Source organism: Tinamus guttatus, unplaced genomic scaffold, assembly GCF_059628265.1.
Source record: "Tinamus guttatus ecotype Peru unplaced genomic scaffold, ASM5962826v1 Tinamus_guttatus_pri_ptg000211l, whole genome shotgun sequence".
Classification (NCBI taxonomy): Eukaryota; Metazoa; Chordata; class Aves; order Tinamiformes; family Tinamidae; genus Tinamus; species Tinamus guttatus.
The window spans coordinates 6665141-6687578 of record NW_028288745.1 but is presented as its reverse complement, the minus strand read 5'-3'; the positions used below and the strand labels follow the sequence as shown (position 1 = coordinate 6687578).

Here is a 22438-nt window from a genome sequence, read left to right as displayed (position 1 = left end):
GTGTTCTTAGTGCCACAATGAGGGCACTAGTGCAGTCACGAAAAAAGACAGCTATATCTAACAATTTCTATAACAGCTAGAGAATGGCAGTGAGTTAGTACAGGAGAAGAAAACAAAACAAAACATACTTGACCCAGTCTTTCTTCTACTGAATGACATTGTTCAGACCCTTAGTGAATACCTGATTATTGACAGACAAGCTCAGTGCTTCACATTCAAGGTACTGCTTAAGCCTTTTTATGGATGATGATTAAGAACTCCCTTGATCCACCTGTCTTGGTGAGGGGTATTTTCAGAAAGGCGAGACACACAAAACCTTCTAGTCTGGATAGTGGCAAAAAGTCACCCTTTTTATTGACTAGATTTGTCACTAGTTATACTTTTCTACGGTCGAAAAATGCCCCTGTTGTTATCCTGGTCTTTCCAATACCATCCATCTTTTGCTGTTATAAGCACTCGATTCACTCATAAAGATAAATATATTTAGGAGGTAGGTATTTACAACTCAGATTTGAAAGTGTGTCTTGAGGATAATACATTTGCAGTCAAAATGTGGGACGCAATAGGATATTTGGTATACTTGCTCTGTAATATCCTCAGTCAGTTGATATGGGGGAAAGTATCAGGATTAGCCTGAAGGAAGAGTTAATATTCAGTGCTAAGAATTATTGCTCTATAAGCAAAAGGCAGGGAAAAACAAACAATCCCTTTAATATTAAAAGAGTATGTCTTTTGTGGAAAATTTTAATATTTACATGATTGAAATCTGAATCTAGTTTACTTATCCCCCTAAATCAATTTACATGATAAAGCTTCTAAAAACTGTTTCCTTTAACTAGTATAGTTGCCAAGGGAAAACTGCAAAGAAGATGGCCAGAACAATCCGCAGCACGAAGTAGGCTGGCAAATTCATTTAATCTTATTTTTTGTCCCTACTTGGTATGCCAGGTCAGAAAAGCATGTAAACACTAGCTTTAGTTTAGCGTAAGCTTAGAACACATTCCCATCAAAAGAATTTATATTCATAAGATCTTTGATGAATTGGAGCTTGGATCTCGAATGGAAGAGAACTTCGGGTTCAGCCCTCCATGGGACTGAAGCAGCTTCTAACAGTTCCAGCTAACACTGCCCTGAAAGGAGGCCAGCACAGCCACTTTTTCAACCGATATTTAGTGAACACTTGATTATCCAAATCCTCTGTCAGCTCTAATATTATAGTTTTCTAGTTTCTTGGAAGACTGGCTTCTATTAATACCTCCCACACTCAGAGCAAAGGATATTTGGCCGAGTGGTATCTTCATGAAACCATCTGACTGGGGAGAGGACAGTGATTCCCAACACAGTGAGCCTTTCTTGGGCCACAATATTTGTTGCTTTCCAGCAAGACAAGGAGATCAATGTAAAAATGCTGCTTCCTTCTGCTAATCTGACCACATTCCTATCATCAGATCCCACAGCTACAACATCATCATTCCATGAAATACAAGCAACTTCTCTCATACTGTCAGAATCTTTTTCAAAGTAGAAAAAACAATATACTATACTGAGTTCAAATTCAACAGAAGAGCCCACACTCCAGGAATGCTCCATAGCCAAGGAAGTTCTTACTAGCTTCTACCAGAACATACATGTGTGTGTGTATGCATGTGCATATTTGTGTGTTTACACATAATTACAAATACGCCTATATTTTTGACTCTTAGAAGCTATGGGATATGTTCAGTACAGGGTCATTAAAAAAAAACAACAACAACAACAAAAAAAACAACAACAAAAAACCCTACCCTGTATCCAAACACTGATTATTTAATGCTGGAAAGGCACATGGATGTTGTGCTTCCATTTGGTTACCTTCTGAGAGTACTGCATAGACACACTGTGAGGACAAGGCAGGTTCTGAGTAACCTAGAAAATGTTCCATAAAGATTGCAAGGACAGAAGCAAGTATTAAAATGAATGAATGCAGTCTGCAACTCGGTTTACTAAAACTGCTGTTTCAGAGTTTCAACACACTTTAATCATGAAACCGATTATACCAGTGAATGACACACATGGTCAGTGTTGTGTTAAATATTTGATTCTTTCCAAATCATGCTCACATGCAATTAACTACATTCCTGTCATAATCACTCCCTGCTTCTGCTCCTTCTCCTGAATCAGAATCATCTCTCTGCTACATCAGAGCAAGCACTCTCTCCTCCCTGCGACAGGAAAGAGATACAAATCCACTTGTGAATGCAATTTTATGCTGCTCATAGTGAAATGTTATATACAAAAATACTTCTGGGTGTGGAAAGTTCTCAAACCACAGATCACTGACCACTTGCAGTCCAGCAAGAACTTGCTGGCTATCCACAGAGAGACGATTCTTCCTTTTATAGCTGTTGCTACAGCTGGCTCCCAGGCATTTCCATTAAAAGACAAAGCAAAAGACCTATAAACCAGCTGAAACTAAAGAATAGCCAGTCCTACTGCCTCAGCTAAGAGGCCATCAGAAAGACAAAAGGAAACTGAAGTCAGAAACCCCCAAATATATAAAAAATTCAGGGAAGCAAAGGGAAAGGACGAAGCGAGCAGGTGATGCAGGAACTGTCCTAGACATCTTCTCCATGGGCAAAAACCATCACATAGCCTAAAAGGAAAGAAGGCAGCCAATAGAAATCCATAGGCAAATGACTTTTTGTAGGAAGTGATCATCAGTGAGAGATGGTTAACAGAAAGAAAAAATACAACTGAATTACTTTTTTGTTGTTGATGTTTTTCTCCACCAAAAAGAAAAAAATATTTATTGCATTACAAAAACAAAGGTTAGGCCCTGGTTGCAGGACATTCTTCCTGATGGCAGCGCCTGCTCAAGCAGCTCCTACTCCCTGGTCCCCTTGTGCTAGGGGCTAGAGCTGTTTACACATTATACATACTAGACAGTTCCTAATAATCATGTCTTTGCATTGAACCTTGTTCTGATATTACTGCCCTCTCTCTTTTCTTCCTTTTTTTTCTTTTTTTTTTTTTTAAGCGACCTCAAGGATGCTACACAAACACACACAATTGTTATTTGGAAAAGAAAACTGGACATGATGATCTTTCTGCTCACCCTACCAGAGATAAAAGGGTTTGTGATCACATACAAGAAAAGCATACAAGCACGTACAAGAAAAAACCCTGTGATGGATGGAATATTAGAGGTTCACGTCTGCAAAAGAAAACAAATGCTGTTTCTATTAACTTTCTCTATGAGTATCTCATTAACTATTATTGTTTTGGCTTCCTTATAGCCACATTTAATACTCGCTTTCCCTTCATGGTAGATGCCCTCAATTTGATAACTAACATGCTGCACAGTACAGTCCTTGAGGTTGAAACTATTTAAAAACTATTAAAAAAAATTCACACTGAGGTGAGACAATTGAGTTACCGAATGCACAGCTTATATAAACACAAACAAGCTTTGTATTGCGCTTTAGTGACTATGGTGGCACAGAGTACTTTGCTACAATTACCATATGAAAATCATCTACTAATACAATATACTTACTAATATAATTCCTTTACACTGCATGCACCTGAGATTGTCCTTTCTAGTTAATCACATGGTTAGTCAGTCACACTGTGCTTAACTTTTAGTGCACTCTATTAAATGTCCTTTAAATCACAAAAGACCTTACTACCATGTCATAAGTGTCAGCCAGGGAGAAGAGCTGTTGCAATAAAAAATTACATTTAAATTTCAAACCACTAAATAATCAAAGTAAGTTTTGGTGAGAAGGGACAGATCTCAGCATCCCTGTCCAAGAAAGGAAAATTACATTACACAAAGTGTTTCTGACCTGCAGCCTATAACTTTTGCAATCTTTCTCCTTGTAAAGAAAGGGCAAAACAGCCCACATTCGCTCTGGGCTCTGTGTTGAAAGATGTGACAATACAGTAGCACCTGAGTAAAGAGCCAGATATACAAGTTCATCATAATCTGTCTTCGTTGACACTGGGAATTAAATACAGGCCTGCAAGTAATCTGGTAACCAGCTTCACTGCAAAATGCCAGAGGCAATGCAGCAGAGCTCCATACATAAAACTAAATTAATGATTCATAAGTTTGCATAATTAACCTAATGGAAGTAAAAAACAAACAAACAAACAAAGTAGTTAAGGACACGCATCCAGCCTTCTCCTGACCTCTCATTTCACATGTGATTGCAATTAGATAAGCACACACGGTTTCACGCACCATTCTGCTCAATAAGATATGGGATATCTTTTTTTTTTTTTTTTTTTTTTTTTAAATAACCTTAAAGCAGATGTAGGTAGCTTATCTATTTCATTCAAAAACTTCAAGTGCTCAAAGAGTTTCACATGTTAAGAGTCCCAAGCAATGCTGCCTGCAAAGCCATGGCCACAGCACTGGTGAAATACACCATCCACACCACCATCCTATGGGGAAGCAAGAGCATATTTTATTTCATATCCCCTGAACCTCTGATCCAGAAGGACTGTCAGAGTGTAAGTACTAACAACGTGTCTCAAAGTCCTGATCTAAAGCTTGCCCTTCACTAAGCCTGCAGAAATCTATCTCTGATTTTCTCTCTGCTCTTTAGGAGTGGGGACAGCAGATCTTAGCAGATCACTTCAGTCTCAATCACAAATTCTATGAAACGCACAGAAACTTTTCTTCAGACCATAAGCACTTTACAAGGTTTTCTGGTTCTTCTCCAGCCTCACATATCTCTTCTGCTACCAAACAGTACATTTCATTATTTTTTACTGTGCAGATACTCAGGTGTTCATTCGCACCAAATCCTCTCTTGACTGTACCCTTTACAAGCTTTGCAGGAAGAAAAGCCTCCCAAAATAAATCTTGAATTGCATTCTCAGTATGTGATTTTCTGAGGCTCGTAACTCAGTCAAATCAAAGGCAAAACTCTAAGACACTTCACAGTCAGGGCTATTTCAACACCAAATTTCAGTATACAGCCTCAGCCAGTAATGCTGCTGAGCTGTTCAAAATAAGGCAGCGAGAAGTCTTATGGAGGAAGGAAAATAGTTTTCCAGTCTCCTCATACTCACACATCGATGAAATGTTTTTGCTCAAACTTTCCAAAAAATTCACCTTTGAGCAGAGTCCAAGGGCTTCACTTAAACAATTTTAAAACTTTCTGAGTCTGGAAGACTGAAAACAAGAAGCCAGAAACATTGCATATTGTAAATACAGTGATCAAAATAACAGCATTCTAAAAGAGTAGAACAAATTTCCAGCCCTATAAAATTCATACCAAAATCTTCATTTACTCAAGTGTTGCAAGTTATGTAAGGAAGGAGGAAAAGGAAGAGATCCAAGTGCCTGAGGTTGAATAACATGGGCAGCGGCTTCACGCCGCTCCTCCCTGGCCATGGTGAGAAGAGCTGGCCCTGGCACACAGCTGAGCTCCAGGACAAATCTGGTCAGCCAACAGTTCAGGCATAGGAATTATACATGAATTGTACACGAGCTATGGGAGTTGGCTTCCCTATACACACACACGCTCTTCCATCATCAGTATCATAAATTCTGAATTTTCTGTTGCTGCTCTCTGAAAATGCCACAAATCAAGTCCAACAAATAGGAGCAAAAATGTTACCAAATTGTGATAGAGATAGGCTATTTTGCTTGCATCAGCTAAATTAAAAAAAAGAGGGAACCTTTCTTGATTTATGGATCAAACTGGTCTCTCACGCAAGTGTCACTCAGAAGATAACATTCTCTTGGATCTTGGTTCTTTTTTCACATCTTACTAAGGTTTAAAAATTCAAAGAGTCAAGCCACAAACAAGTAGAGGATGAATTTTATAAATACTTAATTGCTCTCTCATTGCCATAAATGGTCTGATTCTCCATAGGAAGCCTCTTATTTTCAATTCATGTATGAGTTTGTTAGTTACCACTAGTGGCTACTTGGTACTCAATGTCCTCCCCATTCCCCAATTACATGCCACCCATTTCATGCTCTTTTCTAATAGACTTCAGCTTCCAGAACCAGAAATTTAACTCTTTCATTAAATGATCTCTCAGAAGTTCCCACTTACAATCATCACTTTTTTTTCCCCTTGCCTTCTGCTTCTGTGGTATCCTTTAATCCAAGCACACCCCAGAGGACACTGGACTTAATTATTATCTGTTAACGTCTATATTTAGGATGCTGGGAGTACTTCCTGCTCTGGCTGGGTCATCCTATTTCTCTGAACAGAGCTTTGCCAGTTAGCTCTGCACTTGTATCTAACCAGTTCAAAGCACAAGGACTTGGACTCAACCCTCCCATCCCTTCAGTTATAATCAGATGACATGTCTTAAGTTTGACTCATTTATGTTATACATAGTTTCCAGAAACAGTATCATTTAATTTTTTTTTCCTACAGCAATTACTGTCCTAATAATCATGTTTTAAAAGGCATTATATATATTACAGATCACAGTTTAAAGCCCCAAAAGCAATTCCTTTAGGTTTAACACACAAGGAAAATCTGTATAAAATATTTTGCGAATTGTGAACCCCGAAACAAGGCTCAACGTTTCTCAAAGTCATATACAAATACAACGCTCATTCTCTAAGAGGCCATTAAAATAATTGAGATAAATTTACCAAATCTTTGTATTACTACCATAGTTAATTTATCTTATTTTGATTGAAATAATCTGTACTAAACTTTACAAACTTTACTGTTGGACAAATTCCCAGATACCACTTTAAGAAGCCTGCTGAATAACAGACACATAATAGAGGTTTCTGCATGTTGAAGATGATTGAACATCATAGGCAGATTTCTCAGCTACATCCAAAGCAAATTCTTGCAGGTGTTCGCTTAGGACGGGCACTTTGCAATTCTCTGATCTCAGATCACAATGGGGTTAATCCAAGACAGCAAAGCATTCCCACGAGCACAGCAGAAAGCAGAAAATAAGCTTTGATTCAACTCCAAGTGCAGACCTGAAAAAGAGTCTCATTTTCCAGTTGGACTGGGCTACTAAAGCTAATTTCTCTGTAGTGCTCAAATGACAGTAAGCCAGAGTTGTTATCTTTTTTTATTCCTTTCATTGGATTAGAAAGGAAATAAAGTGAAGAAAGAAGTCATTTTTATCTTTGCTTCCCTTGTTTTCTTTTATGCTATATTCATTCTACCCACAACAAATCTTAGCAGGATTTTAAAACCCTTTATAAGGATTTTTTAAGGATATTACAAAATCCTCTTATAATGATTTTATAGATAACACTTCTGAACAATTAAATTTTCAGGGTTTTATCAACTACCACAGTCCTTAACACAGAAATCTCTAAAGAAGAAAGCAAATCTGTGATGCGGTAGAATAAAATCTAGGTTGGGAGTTGTTTTTTGGTTTTGTTTACCTCTTCCATCTCTAAAATATAACATAGTCAGGTGCTACAGCCCATACACCAGTGACTTGCCCTCAGCAGCCTGTGCAGACACATCAGCCCCAGAGGATGCTCAAATGGTTGCTGTTGCACTGCCTTCTATTAATGTTGTGAAGAACCAGGGACTCTAAGGAAGAATTCTGTGCCTATTTGAAAAGAATAATGGAAAGGCAGTTGTGAAATGCAGCCTGTAATACCTTTGCTTTAATGTTCACATCGCTACACATGTAAAGAGGATGCTCCATCATGTTTCCAGCTGCGATACCAGTCACTCAGAGTGAACAGCATCATTGCATACGTGAACATCTCGGCGTTGTCTATGTTAAAGAATGAGCACTGCTATTGCAGTGGCCCAATCCAGCAACCTACAAAGCACATCTTCATCTCCCTCTTCATTGTACTATACACACAAAGTGCAGTGCTAAAGCTTCCTTGATAAGGATGTATCCAAATTAAGAAAATGGCTGCTAAAGATGTTTCTGAAAGTGACCTCTTTCGATAGGGGAGACAAAGTTGCTTTTAACAGCAGGTTTCAGCTCCAACATGTTTTTCTTTTATGTTACAATTTGTCTTCCACTTCCTGCAAATTGTATTTATTGCACTTTTTTAAAGCTCACTTTTAAGATCCCTTGGAACTCAACTGTCTTTCTGACTCCCCATCTTCGTCTCTCACCTCTGCTGATGATTCTTCTCACAGATCAATGGGAGCCACAAGCTCCCAATGGAAAAGTTCCCTTCCAGGATTCTTCTTTGGTATGCTATACCAAATATATATATGGTATATATATTATTATATATATTATATTATATATATATATATATGGTATATATGGTAAATATATACTTTGGTATGCGTATAACCACTATACGCTCAAATAAATCCTTTCAGAATGATAAAATCACCTTTTATGATTGACCTTTATTTTGAGATCAAAATTCTGTATCACTAGTGATCTATAAGCACTTGCTCTTGTTGGTATTTACCTCTGTACCTTGCCTTATATCCTTTCGGCAAGGATGTATCCAACAGGATTTAACTCCTAGCCGAGACCTTTAGGCACTACTATAGTGAATAAACATGGTAGCATGGATCGACCAGGTCAAATACCAAGTATAGCCAACACAATTTGATGTCATTTGGATGCAGATTAATAGAACACTACCCACTTCAGTCCATTTAGACCAGTTTCATATAACTTTAAAGCCACCAAGCATGCCTAGCAAAAAATTCTGGGAACTTTTGAGAAGAGTATGATCTAGCACCATCAGCTAAAGAGAAATTTCTCTTATAATTTGTGCTCTTGCTACTTGGCAGCTGCAGCAAGGTACATGTATCATTTCCTTGAAGGAGTGCTCCTAGTGACTTCCGTGCACTTGCTTCCAAGGGAAAGGTGACAGGATTAGAAGTGCAGGCTGTCTACTATCCTCTGGGATAAAGTTGTTTTATTATTACTGGCAGACAAGGCTCAGACAGTAAAGGCATTCACTTAAGGATTCTAGTTTCTATTTCCAGCTCCATTACATCTATTTTTATTTGAATTTATTTAAAGACAACATTATCAACCCAGAAACAAAAGACAGGAAGGAGATGGAAGTCAACAATGCCTGAGGCTCCCGACAATGCGAGGAAATGGCTCGTATTTTGAAAGTTCCCCCAATTCTCTAACAGCTGATCTTGACTGAAGAATTAAACAAAGTCCAAAAAGCAAAACAAAAACATAAACAAAACCCTGTGAAGGGAAATCCTCTTGTATTCAGACACCAGGATAGTGGAAAATTTTAGCGAGAATCCAAGTTTAGAAGAATGCATTAATTTTTTTAATCTATACTAAAGCACGAATGAAACAACATGCATGACAGTAAAAAGATGTGTAAGGAAAACAAACATGTCAGTGGGCTGCTTAAAGAAGTAATTCCATTATCTGCCTCCAAGTGAAATTATATTCTTTGGTTAAAGAAAGCCTTATTTAGCTTACATTGTTACAGTGGGCACAATATAAGGATACTTTCAAAGTATGGCACTGACAGCTGAACATAGTACCTGAACACTTTATCCTCAAATATAAATATAAAGCCTCAAATCTAAAGCCTCAAATCGAATCTATTGCCAAAACTTCAAAAAATCTGACATATCAGACAAATAAAAGTCCTTTAGGTTATATATGTCTACCTAAAAATTGATACATGCATATAAAAAAAAATAGAGAGAAGTTAGGAAAACCTACCAATCAGCAATAGAGACTGCATATTGCAGTTTGTACTTGAGAACAAGCATTCGGTCTGCTGGCACTAAGGCACTACTTAGCAACCTCAAACCCTAGCCTTTGTGTTGGGGTGACACACTGACCAGACAAGATGACAGCCTGAAGTTTTTGCATAGACAAAACTCTAACTGAAGTCAAACACAGTTTTTCCTCAGTAAAAATCGAGTAAGAATTTAAACTTGGCCAAGGCTGAATATTCTAACACAGAAGTTCAAGCACAAGTCTACTAGGTTTTGTTGTTGTTGTTTGTTTGTGTGTTTCTCTCCCCCAAGCATCAGTTGCAAACAAACCAGTAAACAGGAGGGAAGATGCTCCTTTAAAAATAAACAAATTACTTGTGCTCGGGGAGATGAGCTGGAGAGAAAAACAAAAACCTAGAACAGACAATTAAAAACTCTGCAGTTATACTAAACAATACTAAAATCACAAAAAAATGGCAAAGCAATATTAAACTCTTCTACCTCTGTCTACAAACTGAACAGTGATAGGATCCACAGAGAAACTTTTCCTATAAAATTACTCCATATTTGTACACAGCTGCCCTGCCAGGAGCTGTATGTGCACTAGAAGGGTGATGTATCAGTCTTGGTATGGGCACAGCTGCCCTCCATACTGCAGAAACCAGCAAGAGGCATTCTGTAGCACCCTCCAACTATGAGCTAAAACATTCAGTCTTGACTGCACAAGATCATTCTTACCTGAAACTGCCCTGCTAGAGGGAGCTATTCAAACTGCAAGGCAATTCTCTGATAATGCAGTCAATGAGAATACCAGAAGTGTCAGATAAGTGGAGGAGTTTGTAAAGTGGTCACCAACGCAATGAGGACCGGGATAAACCACTAGAGGCATTTCCCATCCAACCCTTGGCAGCACCACGTGGCTCCATTTCAGTCATTACAGATTCACCCTGGACTAAACCTAGCAAGTAAGGGGTGAAATGGCTCTGTGTTTTCCTCTTCCCCTCCCAAACTTGCCAGCTACTCTTTATGCTTTGTTTTCTTAACCTTTCTTTTGCAAAGCAAATGGAAAGCAAAGGAGTTATTGCTGTTTTCTGTTTATTTATATATTTAAAGAGAACTTAAGCTCACTGCAAGTCATGACCAGACATGCATTTATCACCATTACATAGCATGATGTGTCGGTTCTTAATTTGGCACCCACTTAAGAGAAGGAATTTAGCTATTTTTTTATTCCACTAGCTGGTCCAAAACCAAGTGCAAGGTTGCACAATCCCTCCAATTTACTTGGGGAAGCAATAGGCAGAACCAAGATTAACAAGAGAGGATTTAAAAAAAAAAATCTTTTTTTTTCCGGCTATGTGTTTATATATTAAAAAACAAGAGTTCAGCAGAGAAAAATATTGCTCTTTTGCTTTCTCAGGCAGGTTTCTTGCTCTTACAAGGGGACTCCAGACCTTGTATATTCTTCACTCTCTTCCTCCCCCAGCCCTTGATGATAGTATTTGGCAGGAATTTTTAATTAAAAAAAAAAAAAATCCAGACCGCCTTTGTGCTACCCGAGCAAATCCTCTTGGGAAATGATGTTCTTTGCTCAGCAATTCCTGTTCAGCACTGAGTGCCAACACAAGGAAAACAGCTGGAATGACTTCCTTTTCTCCATTCAGGCCTATAGGCCTATGAACAAATCTTTACAAGAAACAGAGGCTGAAATCAAAGGAATCATTGACAAAAACACGATTACTTTTGTAAGACACTACTTTCAGATTTTTTTTTAAAGTAAGTAATTCCAATCTCTCCTGATAAAACATATCAGATTAATAATCTGATCCAATTGCACCAAAGCTGTGGAAAAGCTTTGTATCAAGTAGCAACAAGATTAATTAAAAAAGCAAAGCTGACCTCTAATTAAAAAAGCAAAGCTGACCTCTTATAAAGACAGTGCAAAAGTGGCCTGTGTAATGTGATTTAGCAACACTTTTTCTAACAGTCTCAACACTCTAGCACTAACACACAGCAATAGCCATGCAAAGCAACAAGTACATGTTCTACATTATCACCAGATTGTTAGTGTGCTGAAGCTTGAGTGTGAATTTTCTAGACCAATCTTGTGTCCTAATACATGTGATCCAGGTAGCAATTTGGGCAGGCATCATGATTTTACCCCATTCAGTGTTTCCTCCTGATTAATCCCTGAAAATTCTTGCCTTTCATTTACAAATAACAAAATTCTCTTTTCCAACAAGTGAATACACCCAAATAAACCCTTGACTACCTAAGAAATTAAGATAATGCAAACATTATTAAATGTTTATGAGACCCTTATTTTAGGCAGTAGGGGAAAGCCTGCCAAACGGGATTGATAATTCTGTGGCTATAATCCCAACAGCTGTTGTTGAGACACATAAAGATATCATCCAACTTAATCCAAACACCAGGAGATTTACTTTAAATCCCTTTATACTCTAGGGGAGAGCCATACTTATTATGCTACTAGCACTACCTGAATTTTAGGACATCTCGTCCAGTTTCTAGATTATTTTGATAGACAGGGTTTATTCATTTGCTTGTTTTTTCCTGAGAAGTATAATTCCCTTTTATATATAGTGGATTAGTCTAACAGAAATTGGCTAACATGACTCAAAAAATCCTTCTGTCCGTAAAGGACAGGGAAAGCATGCAAGAACTCAGGTAGCAACATCAGTGTTTAAACACGTTTGTACCATACATATTGATGTGTTGTTTTCATGTCAGTGTAGAGAAAACCAACATTTAATCCACAGATTAAAGCCCTGATATACTGCTATTCTAAATCAGACTGCTCCTCAGGCTTTAATTTGAAAATCCGTATATTACTTATTAACTTCCTTACTTTTAAATGCAAAGCATCTGAGGTCATAGCTGAGTTCTGGAAGAGACTCAACTGTTAAATCTCTGGGGAAGTCAAGCAAGGCTGATAACTGGGTTCAAACAAGGATATATCTTTGTGGGTAATTTTTTTTTTTTTTTTTTTTTTTTTTTTTTACTACATTGGTACTGGATCACTCTCCAACCTTCCATTTTCCCCATTTTTCTAGCTTTGATCCTTTCTTCCTTTTAAGGAAAGGTGACCTTATTATTTGCCTTTCATCAGTAATCGCATCCAGATAATACTAACTAACCCTTTTTACAATAGTGTAGGCAAGCAATGTTTTGTGAGGAGGAGAAGATAGCAGTGCTCTACCTCTAAGGCAATCAGCTTTGTATTTTAAAGGCTTGCCCTTTTCCCGAGACTGCATCATCACAGCACTCCCACCATTTGCATGTGAATGACAGGATGGGTCCATTTCCTTCACTCCTCACCTCTTTTTCTTAAACTACACGTGGGTTTCCCTTACTGGAACTTTGCTGCCAACTCTCAACCCACTCTGTGAACAAATGGCAGATTCTTCCAGTTCAGTCCACAGATGGGGGTAAGGACAGCAGTTACAGTCACAGTATTTAGAGGAGGAGAATGGAAACAAATATTCCACAGTAATATTCAAATGACTATGTAAACTGTTTATTAATGTAAAACAATAAAACAAATTGCTCGCAAGGAGCATATGGGACATATAACTTGCCTGTTCCTACATTTTTAATAGGAAAGCTAAAGGAGAAAAAAAGCCATAACATATATTACATCTAAATAATGTTTGGTCTCAGGATCAAAATATACTGCTATCCATCTTCCCTAAAAGTCACAGCAATAGATCTTTTACCTGCGCCAGCAGGTCTGTCCTCCATAGGGTTTATTGCCTCCAAGTCTTGTATAAGAATGGAGTGCAACACCTAGATCAAATGCAAATATTAAACAGGCATACTTAAAAAAGAGAATGCACAGCAAAACTTAACTGGTCTCTCTGGGAGTCAGATCCCAGGATGGGACTGTGGAGTTCCTCACAACTGCAATATGGTTATTGTGCTTGTTAAAATGTTTCTTATCTGGGTCACTGTTTTACCTTTTCTGCTCAATTATTTGAAGAATTCCTTTGCAGCCTCCTTTGATCTATATATTCAGGTCAGCAGCAATACAGTATAGAGTGGGCTAAATAGCATATTAGACAATATTAATCAAAGACCATAGAGAATTTTTTTCTGGTTTATCACATTTCCACTGCAAAGAAGGGTACTATTAAAGGGAGAGCATCTACAAAGCAGCAGCTCAAAAAGGCCCCCAAGGTTTGCAGATACCAACGTGCTTGAGCCTTCCCCAAGATAAACACAATCAGTGTTTGTTGCCACAGATAATTCACCCAAATACCTTAAGTTTACTCATCAAGGAATTAGGAGGGTGCAACAACTGCAGACTCATTATCCGCTAGACCTGAAGCTACAGAGGTATCTTGTGCATACTGAAGAACTCTTAAGTCCAGAGTGGTTTTGCAGGTTGTAAATTAACAGGGAGACATATATCTCATAACTGCAGTGGCTACAGCCCAATGAGATGAGCTTGTGAAACACTTAATTCCGAGTCTTTTTAGTATCCAGAATCAATCAAGCACGGAATGCAAAACAGCAAGAAAATGGGCTTCATTACTGATGTCCATGGTTGAGTGGAAAAACACATACTAAGACAAAATCTAGGACATAACTGCACCTCAGCAAACCTCATATTTGGAGTTTTGGAAGAGACATACAGTAACCTGGAAACTTGGATTATCTTGAAATCGCATAATTCTGATCTGAAACAAACCAGTTTTGTGATACTTCCTAGAAAAAGGATTTGTACAGTATTGACCAAAATAAACAAAGACAATATACAGCTGATTCTTAAGATGACCAGAAGTTAAAATAAAGACCTTTGAAAAACTTTTACAGAATTGAAGAGCAGGCTTCCCTGAAAGAATAGAGCTGCAGACTTTGGAATGGAGCATCTGCAGCCACTTACAGCCCCATACTAATACGCACACTCTTGGTGATTTCCATTTATACTAAATAAATAGTAGACTGCTTATACTAAATATGCTGGACTGTAAATTTTCACAAGTAAAAATTTATCTCAGAAAATTTAGTTTCCACCCTAAGCAGAAATTTTGTCTTTTAACTTGGGTTTTAATACAAAGGGCATTACATATCCTTTGACAGATTTATATGAAGACAAGAACAATAAGAAGAAACACAGCAATGTTTTTGTAGCAGACAGATACCATGCCAGCTGTGCAGTGACTGAGAGGAAACTGTCCGAGGGTAGAAAAAGTGTTACTTGGAAAGAATATAGAAACTGAAGGAAAAAGCCTCCTCTGAAAGTTGAATCCTCTAGCATAAAATATTCTTCAAAGACATAATTTATAAATAAGCTGAACTGTGCTTAGAAAATTGTCCGACTCCAAAGAATTTTTCTTTCCAATTAGAAAAATCTATAAGAACCCCAGGTAAAGGCAAGATGGTGAGGTTAAAAGGAGAAGAGTACAGTAGGGATGTACAATCAGTTACTGAAGTCTGAGAGCCAGGGCTTCAGCATTGACTGGCAGAATTTTGGGAAACATGAATGGCTTCAAGAGAATGATCTTTCCGAGAGCTGGTTTCCTGCAGTCTCTTCCTAGGCCTCCGGCCAGAGGCTCATCACTAGGGCTGGGGGCTCCAGAAGTTGTAAATTGCTCTAATACATTTGTGTTAATAGAGTTAACAACTTTGTGAATGGCATTTTCAAAAACTAAAACTAAATTCCTGAAGGATCCAGAGGACTTTTCATTTCATAAAGTCAAACATGAAAACAAAAAAAAGTTTATTTGAACCAAAATCAAATTTTGAAGAAAAATTAAAACTTTATGATTTTAGACACTTCATTTTTACCTCACACAGGAAAATATGAAACTTCAGTTGCCTCACAACAGAGTACGGTCTGTATTTCTTTTCTTCCAAACCAAACAAAATAAGTGTGTTATCCCAAAGATCTTTTTATCTACCATGGCAGATAAAGGTTAAGCTGTGGCCATCTCCACACAAAGGATTTCCCATTCTTGCCAATCAAGACTGGAAAATATTATTGTTTCTCACACATATGATGGAATACATAAAGCAAAATCAAACTTGAATCATTTGAGTCACTTTACAAATAAATACAGCTACACTCTTCCTGCCAAGTTTACTTCCACTTCTGTAAAGTACTTTGAAGTCATCAGACTTCAGGTCATATTAAAGGTTCAGAGATATTTAATGATTACTATTACTAAAGCAACTAAACCAGCAGATTTTCTTCTGTGTAAAGGAATTATGCTTTACAAAGAATAACAATATTGCTGCTACAACAGAGCCACACGTTGGGTAGAAATTAATTTTTCTATGACTCAGGATATGACATCTTATACAAAAGAGAAGACAGCTGCATGCTCCCCATGCTGAGTTCTATTTACTTTCTATTTACATTTTGAAAACAACTTTATTGCCATGTATTTTTACTTTTATCAGACCTTTTGTTTAACCAAGTCATTTTAATTTGCATTATGTCTTTGTAGAGAGAGAGAGAAAAAAAAAAAAAAAAGGGGGGAGAGATATTCAGAGTGCTCAATCCCCTTTTAAATTAAAATGAGGACCATACTGGAGAAAACCATACTAGGGGTGAATCATACTAGAGAAGAGGAAATTACCACCTCTTCATTCTTACAAAGCATGAGTAAAAAAAATAATATTTTTTAAAAAAACAGCCTTTCTCAAAAAGAAGAGATGGATCGGAAAACGGAAGTAAACAAAAAAAATTAATGGCTCTAATCTGTATTCTAGGCACTAGTAGAAAGTATGATCATAGAAGTGGAAACAATGAAATACAGTACTACAGGGCGGGGGGAGAAAGACTTGTCCCCCACCACCCAGGCTGGGAAACTCAGAGGCAGCAAAACATTTCATCTAGTGCATTCCAGAATGGTATCAAAATGGAGACACTGCATTACATGAATTCAGTTATAAAATATTTCTGTATATATAATAAAAGGAAATAGGAGAGGTCAATTAGTTGGCAGTCATAGCTGTCAAAAGTCTTAATCTCAAAAAAAATACATAACCAAGAATCAAAATAGCAACACCTAAACACACAAAAGCTATTCTACTTTGCCTTTGAAGGTGCAATTTTGAATTACCCAAGGTATTCTTAAGAGCTGATGGGAAATCCAGACACAGTGCTGGTAAAGCATTTGAAATTCTAAAGAAAAAGAAAATTCCAGTTCTTTAAGCATTTCCTATATCACAGTAAGATTCTTCTCCCACTCTGGGATGTAAAAGGCTGAATTCCTTTGCAAGAGACATGGCTATACCAGATGTACAACTTTCTCAATGAAATCTGCTTTTTCTTTTGGAAGGATATGGCTTTACACTACATCCTTGATACTGAAGTGCATCAAAGGATTGCACAGAACAATGAATTACCTTCAATTATGTTCTGACTCCGTAGGCAAAACATACAACCACAAAGGGCCCTCTGTTAACTCCAGCATAGCTTGGGACATCACAATTTGTTTTTCTAATGTTTAGCACTTTTGTTACATCTTTTATCACGTCTCCTCACATTTCACAGACTTTTACTGAATTAAACATTCCACAATTCTCTAAGAAGCAAGGCTGGAATGTTACAAGGCTGAATGTTAAAAAGCAGGAACTGAAACACTTGCAATTGAAAGCCTAGGAGGATCTCAGTGGAGGATCAGGAATAAATCCTAACAAGGTTGACTCTCCTTTCTTTGCTCTAGCCAGCAGGGTCACTTGGCTCTCCTCCCTCCTGCAAGATAACTAGGAGCTAAATGTTGAAGAAAAGTTAATTGGAAAATTTATTTTTAAGGCTCTATGCTCTATGCATAGAGCATAAGGCCCCTGCTCTATGTACATTATGTAGTGCAGTGTCAGGGGAAGTTCTAAGCCCAAATGCTGACTTGGGACCTGAATTTATGCCTTCTAAAGCAGACGCCAGAGTGCTCCACCCCGAGAATTTTAAAACCACTTTGCTAATATAGTGGCCAAATGTAGGAAGGAAGGAAGCAAAGATCAGAGCATTCTTTCCAACAGAGCTTCTATCAACCATGAATCCCCAAAGCAGAGTGAATATATAATCAGTAGAGCGCTCTGTTACCCCTTAAAAAGCAAAAGGCACACAGAGCTTCCCCTCACCTTCCCCTCAGCTAGCATTTGCAGAACCCCTCATTTTGATGAGGGGTAGTTTGTCTATACCACACTAACTGCTCTTGTACTACACACACAGCAACCAACCGGATACACAGCTCTTTTTAACAACAAAGACAGCAATTTCTCTGCATCGTCATGCAGTAAAGGATGCTCTCAAAAGGCAGCAGAGCAGTATCTGGAAAGCATTAGGCTATTATTTTTGCACACAAGTAGCAAAACAAAACAGAAAAACCAAAGCATACAAACATTAATCAACTGTGTGAAGAAACATGCTCATTAAATGAAAATACACACACACACAAATGTGTATATATATAGAAATAAGAGTCTTGCTTTCACCTGTGCAGCCTGGCTCCATTCAAAGCCAAAGCTGCAGCAAGCAGAACCATTAAGCTTCAAGCAATAATTAGACATTGATATAAGCAGAAATCACACGTGCAAAATCAGATGAGCTGTCATACCCTCAGCTTCTGGGCAGGCACTGCCCACCTGATGAAATGGGCTCTGTAATCCAATGAATTAGACGAGTCTGGGTTTCTGCAAAGCATCTGACATTGCTCTTTTTTGCAGATGTGACGCTATCTACACCAAGTTCTTTGATCTGTTGTGGTATACATGTTCCTAAAGGGCCGTATCTGGCCGCATGCAGGAAGCCTACCAGTAAGGTTTACCTCTGGCTCATGTTATAGCACATCTGGTCTGTAATAGGAACAGCTGGCACACACAAGCACAAGCAGCACTGCCTGAAATTGCTGTCTGGGGAGGTTAGGCTTGCTGCTGACATAAAGCTAGAAGTCAGAAAAGTCTCGATTCCCATCCTGGCTCATACAATAACTCACCTGAAAAATACCTAAATCTATCTCTGCTTTTCCCTCTGTACAATGGACATAAAGGACTGTTTAGGGTAACTGCTTCTACGCTAAATACGCCAAATACTACTGGCATTACTGCTCCATAGTCATAGCTGGCTCACAATAATGTACAGTATAAGTCATCGGCATTTATAAAAGTATTTTAAAAGTCCTGAGACAAAAGTCATATAGGAAACTTTGCTTATGTTCAGAATAAAGATAAGAAAAATAACAGGAAAATCACAAAAATACTTGAATAGAAATATCAAAATAAACAGTTCAGGTATTTTCAACATAACCAGGAGCAGAAAGGACCAGACTGCAGGCCCAGGAGGTTTAATTTGAATAGATAACTTCAGTGCTTATCTGAACTGCATCTGCAATCTGAATCTTTCAAGGTTCGCCCACCAACACTAAACATGACACCAAGTTGAGAACACAGGAAACCTCAACAGATTTAGTCAAGAAACCATGTAAGAGACAAAATGAGGTCATGCAATTTTTGCAGTTTAACACTGGCAAAAAGGGAGAAATGGGTACAAGAAAGAGAGAAAGAAATTCTACTGTTCCATAAATGGAAGTTATTCCACAGCCACTGATGTTCCTACATTTCTGTTTGTGTTCATCTACTTTACACTTCTATCTTTTCCCCTATACAAGCTGATCAACCATGTAAGTTAACATGAAACCCAACCTTTATGTTGTCTTAATGACATCAGACAGACCAGGAAATACCTAGTTCTCTCCTAAATGACTCTGATAAAAAACAAGTTAAATTGCCCAATGCACACATCTAGAAATAGGATATTGAGATTGGTTCTTTTGGGATTTTTTACTGGACCTTCAAATGACTAACAGGATTTAAGCAGTTTACATGAGTTTTAATTAGCCCAAATGAGAGACTCTAGTGTAGTACATAAATATAGCTTCCACTACTCAGTCTGTGCAAGTAGAGCTGCCTGCACGTATCAAAGGACACTGAATCAGTTCGCATCACTCATACTGAAGGCAGCACTTTATCCAACCATGACATGAAAGAAGTAAAAAGCTAGCTTTGTCCTCATCAAAAAGAAAATAGCAATGCCCCAAAATCACATGTCTTCTGGGCAGCTCCCCAAGCATACTTTGTTTTCATTGACTAAAATACTGCTTAACAATAGATATTGAAAGCAGATTTTCCTACACCCTAAAAAGTCTCCTAATAGAGACCAACCGATCTTGAATTGTGTTATTTAGCTAGCACTCATCCTTGCATAATGAAGGAAGATAGGTCATCTAAACAGAGAAAATAGAGATAGTAAAAATAGCCAACATGAGAGTTATCATTCTACCTTAAATAAAGACAACATTTCTTCTCTTTCCATTCCCAAGCTTAAATTTCAGTCTTTCAAATTTCCTGTGTACAAACACAGGCACTCACCTAGTTCACTATCTTTTTCACAAGTTAAGAGGAAACCTGTCCAAACGACTGATGAACAAAGAGTACTAATAATAGTTTATAAAGAACTACGGAATAATTTCTCAGAGTAGTATCCGTACTGTGACCACACTCACCAGAATGGGAACTTCCTTCCCACCCTCTCTCTTTATTTTTTAATAATCAAAAGGCAAGCGAAGTTCTAGGTTACTTCATCTCTACTTTTTCCGTGTAATTCTTACTGCCCTCAGCTTTAAACTGCTTACCCTGCCTATGACACTGAAGTATTTCTCTTTTGTCAGTAATCTCACAGATTGCTTGCTGCTATAGGACAAGCCTGCATTTCAACACAGGAGTTTGAGGCATGAGGGACATGCGGCAAATATGACTTATGAGGAGACTGTCCAGTTTTACAGCATAATGGGAACAATGCCCAGTTTCTAAGTCCTCGGGAGGAGAGAACAGGTTTTTGGAAGAGGTGGTCAGAGCATAGGAAGTCTGCCGAAACAAGTCTTGCAGACACAGTGTCAGGAAGAGGAGGAACATGATTCAGTAATGGTCCCAAATGGATACAGTGGTGTTTCTCTCACAGGCCAAGAAACATGCAGGAGGACCACTTTGCTCATCTATGGCATTTCCAGTTTGACTCAAGAGTTGCCTGTTTTATCCAACACGGATGGTATTCTGAAGCCAGCAACCATTTGTCTCTTGTTTCCTCTGGTTTTACCTCTACCCAATCAAGATGACTGTGATTTTTTTTTTCTTCTTCAAATAACACTCTTGCCACTCTTCAGTACTGACTGGAAACAATCTGTCAAATGGAATTCCTGTTAACAATGGAGTCTATTTTTGTCATTTGTGTGATATATTTCATTGCACTTTTTAAGCCTGTGAATAAACCAAAACAGGGCCTTTTTTTCCCATATGTAAGCACAGAAGTAACCTACTATAATAGGACTATAATAACCAGACTTTATACAAAAAAAACCCACTAACTGACCTTCTAGCAGTTCATGCTTAAGCAACAGCCAGCTCAGGGACCAACACAATCTCAGTCCACTGTAATTCATAATTTCATACTCTTTTCATAATACTTACTGCATGGCCGAAAGTCAGGACTCTGACAACATTTCAAATTTTCTCTCTGCCTTGTATACCAATAACATATATTCTTCAGTAACCTCCAGTGAAAGAACTGTGCACAAATTCAAAATAAGTATTGCATGATTCCATTTTATATTGCCTGGAAGAATGTATGAGGACAGTATGAGGGGGGAAAAAAAAAAAAGCAAAAAAAAAACCCCAAACCCAAAACAACAACAACAAAAGACCACCATATGTTCTGAGCTTCACAAAGCAAAGAATTAATAGCCTCTATGGAGATTATTATATATGAAAAGAAACGAGCTCATTCTGATTTATTGCACCCACATGATTCACTGAAACATGAATGCATAATTCTGGGCATTCACCTGTGCCACAGCATGCAAAACACACACTAGCCAGCAAATGAAGAGCACGAAAGTGAGGAAATCTGTATCACTATTACTTGCTTCCAGGGAGGGCCAAGAAAGTAAAAATCAGCCAACACATAGATATGCATGACAACTTCTCTCCAGGGGGTTGGAAGAAGTCATTAGCAAAAACACATTGGCTGAGTCCTGAAGAGGGGACAAGAAAGGCCCCAGACTTGCAGCTCTGGCAAAAGGAGCAGAAGGTTGAAGAGAAACCAGTTCAGCCTCTGAATGGAAGACAGCCACTAATATTTCATATGAGGCTTTTAGCAGTGCTGCCAGATTCAAGGAAAAAACTGCAAGTATCATTTCTCTGAAAAGAAAAAAAAAAAAAAAAGGAGGAATGAAAGACAAGTCAGGAGACAACAACGACAGGATACTGTGAGTCAGTGTTTTTTGGAAAATGGCTTGTTTCTTTTGAAAGCTAAAGGACTCCAAGAGCCCGGGAGAGGTGGAAATGAACATAATCTGGCCAGGAACACAAAGTTTTAAGAGAAAGGGATGACTCAAGAACACAGAGCAGCAGGTGGCTCATGAAAAGCCTGTAATAACAAGCTTCACACCTCATGATCTACAAGCAAATCTTACTGACAGTGACTACATCTCTCTTCCCGATCTATGTGGGCACTAAACATAAGAAACAGCAGGTTCAGCATCCTCTATGTTATGAAATAACTGTCCCTTCTTTCCAACAGGCAACTGATACCAACAGCTACTTTCATGAGCCAAGCTTCAACCAAATCCATTCAGAATTGTGTATTTCTTAGAGGCGATGCTGCATAGCAAATTATGCCTACTGCTGAAGAGTAGCAGACCTTTTGCACTGCTGCACAACTAAGGAAGAAAAAGCAATGGCAAAACACCATCACGGCTGTGGAAGAGGAAAGGTATAAGCCATCCAAGCAA

The 22438-nt window shown here is 38.1% G+C and overlaps 1 protein-coding gene across 1 annotated transcript in view; it reads right to left on the bottom strand.

The window, feature by feature from the left end:
- Nucleotides 1–22438, bottom strand: part of RGL1 (ral guanine nucleotide dissociation stimulator like 1) — a 92488-nt gene that overhangs the window by 63647 nt on the left and 6403 nt on the right. Inside the window, exons 2-3 of the mRNA XM_010213366.2 lie at nt 13361–13430; nt 7373–7545 (exon numbers count right to left, since the gene is read on the bottom strand). Coding sequence (XP_010211668.2) covers nt 7373–7381 — 9 coding nt within the window. The 5' untranslated portion in view covers nt 7382–7545; nt 13361–13430. The remainder of the gene's footprint in view (nt 1–7372; nt 7546–13360; nt 13431–22438) is intronic.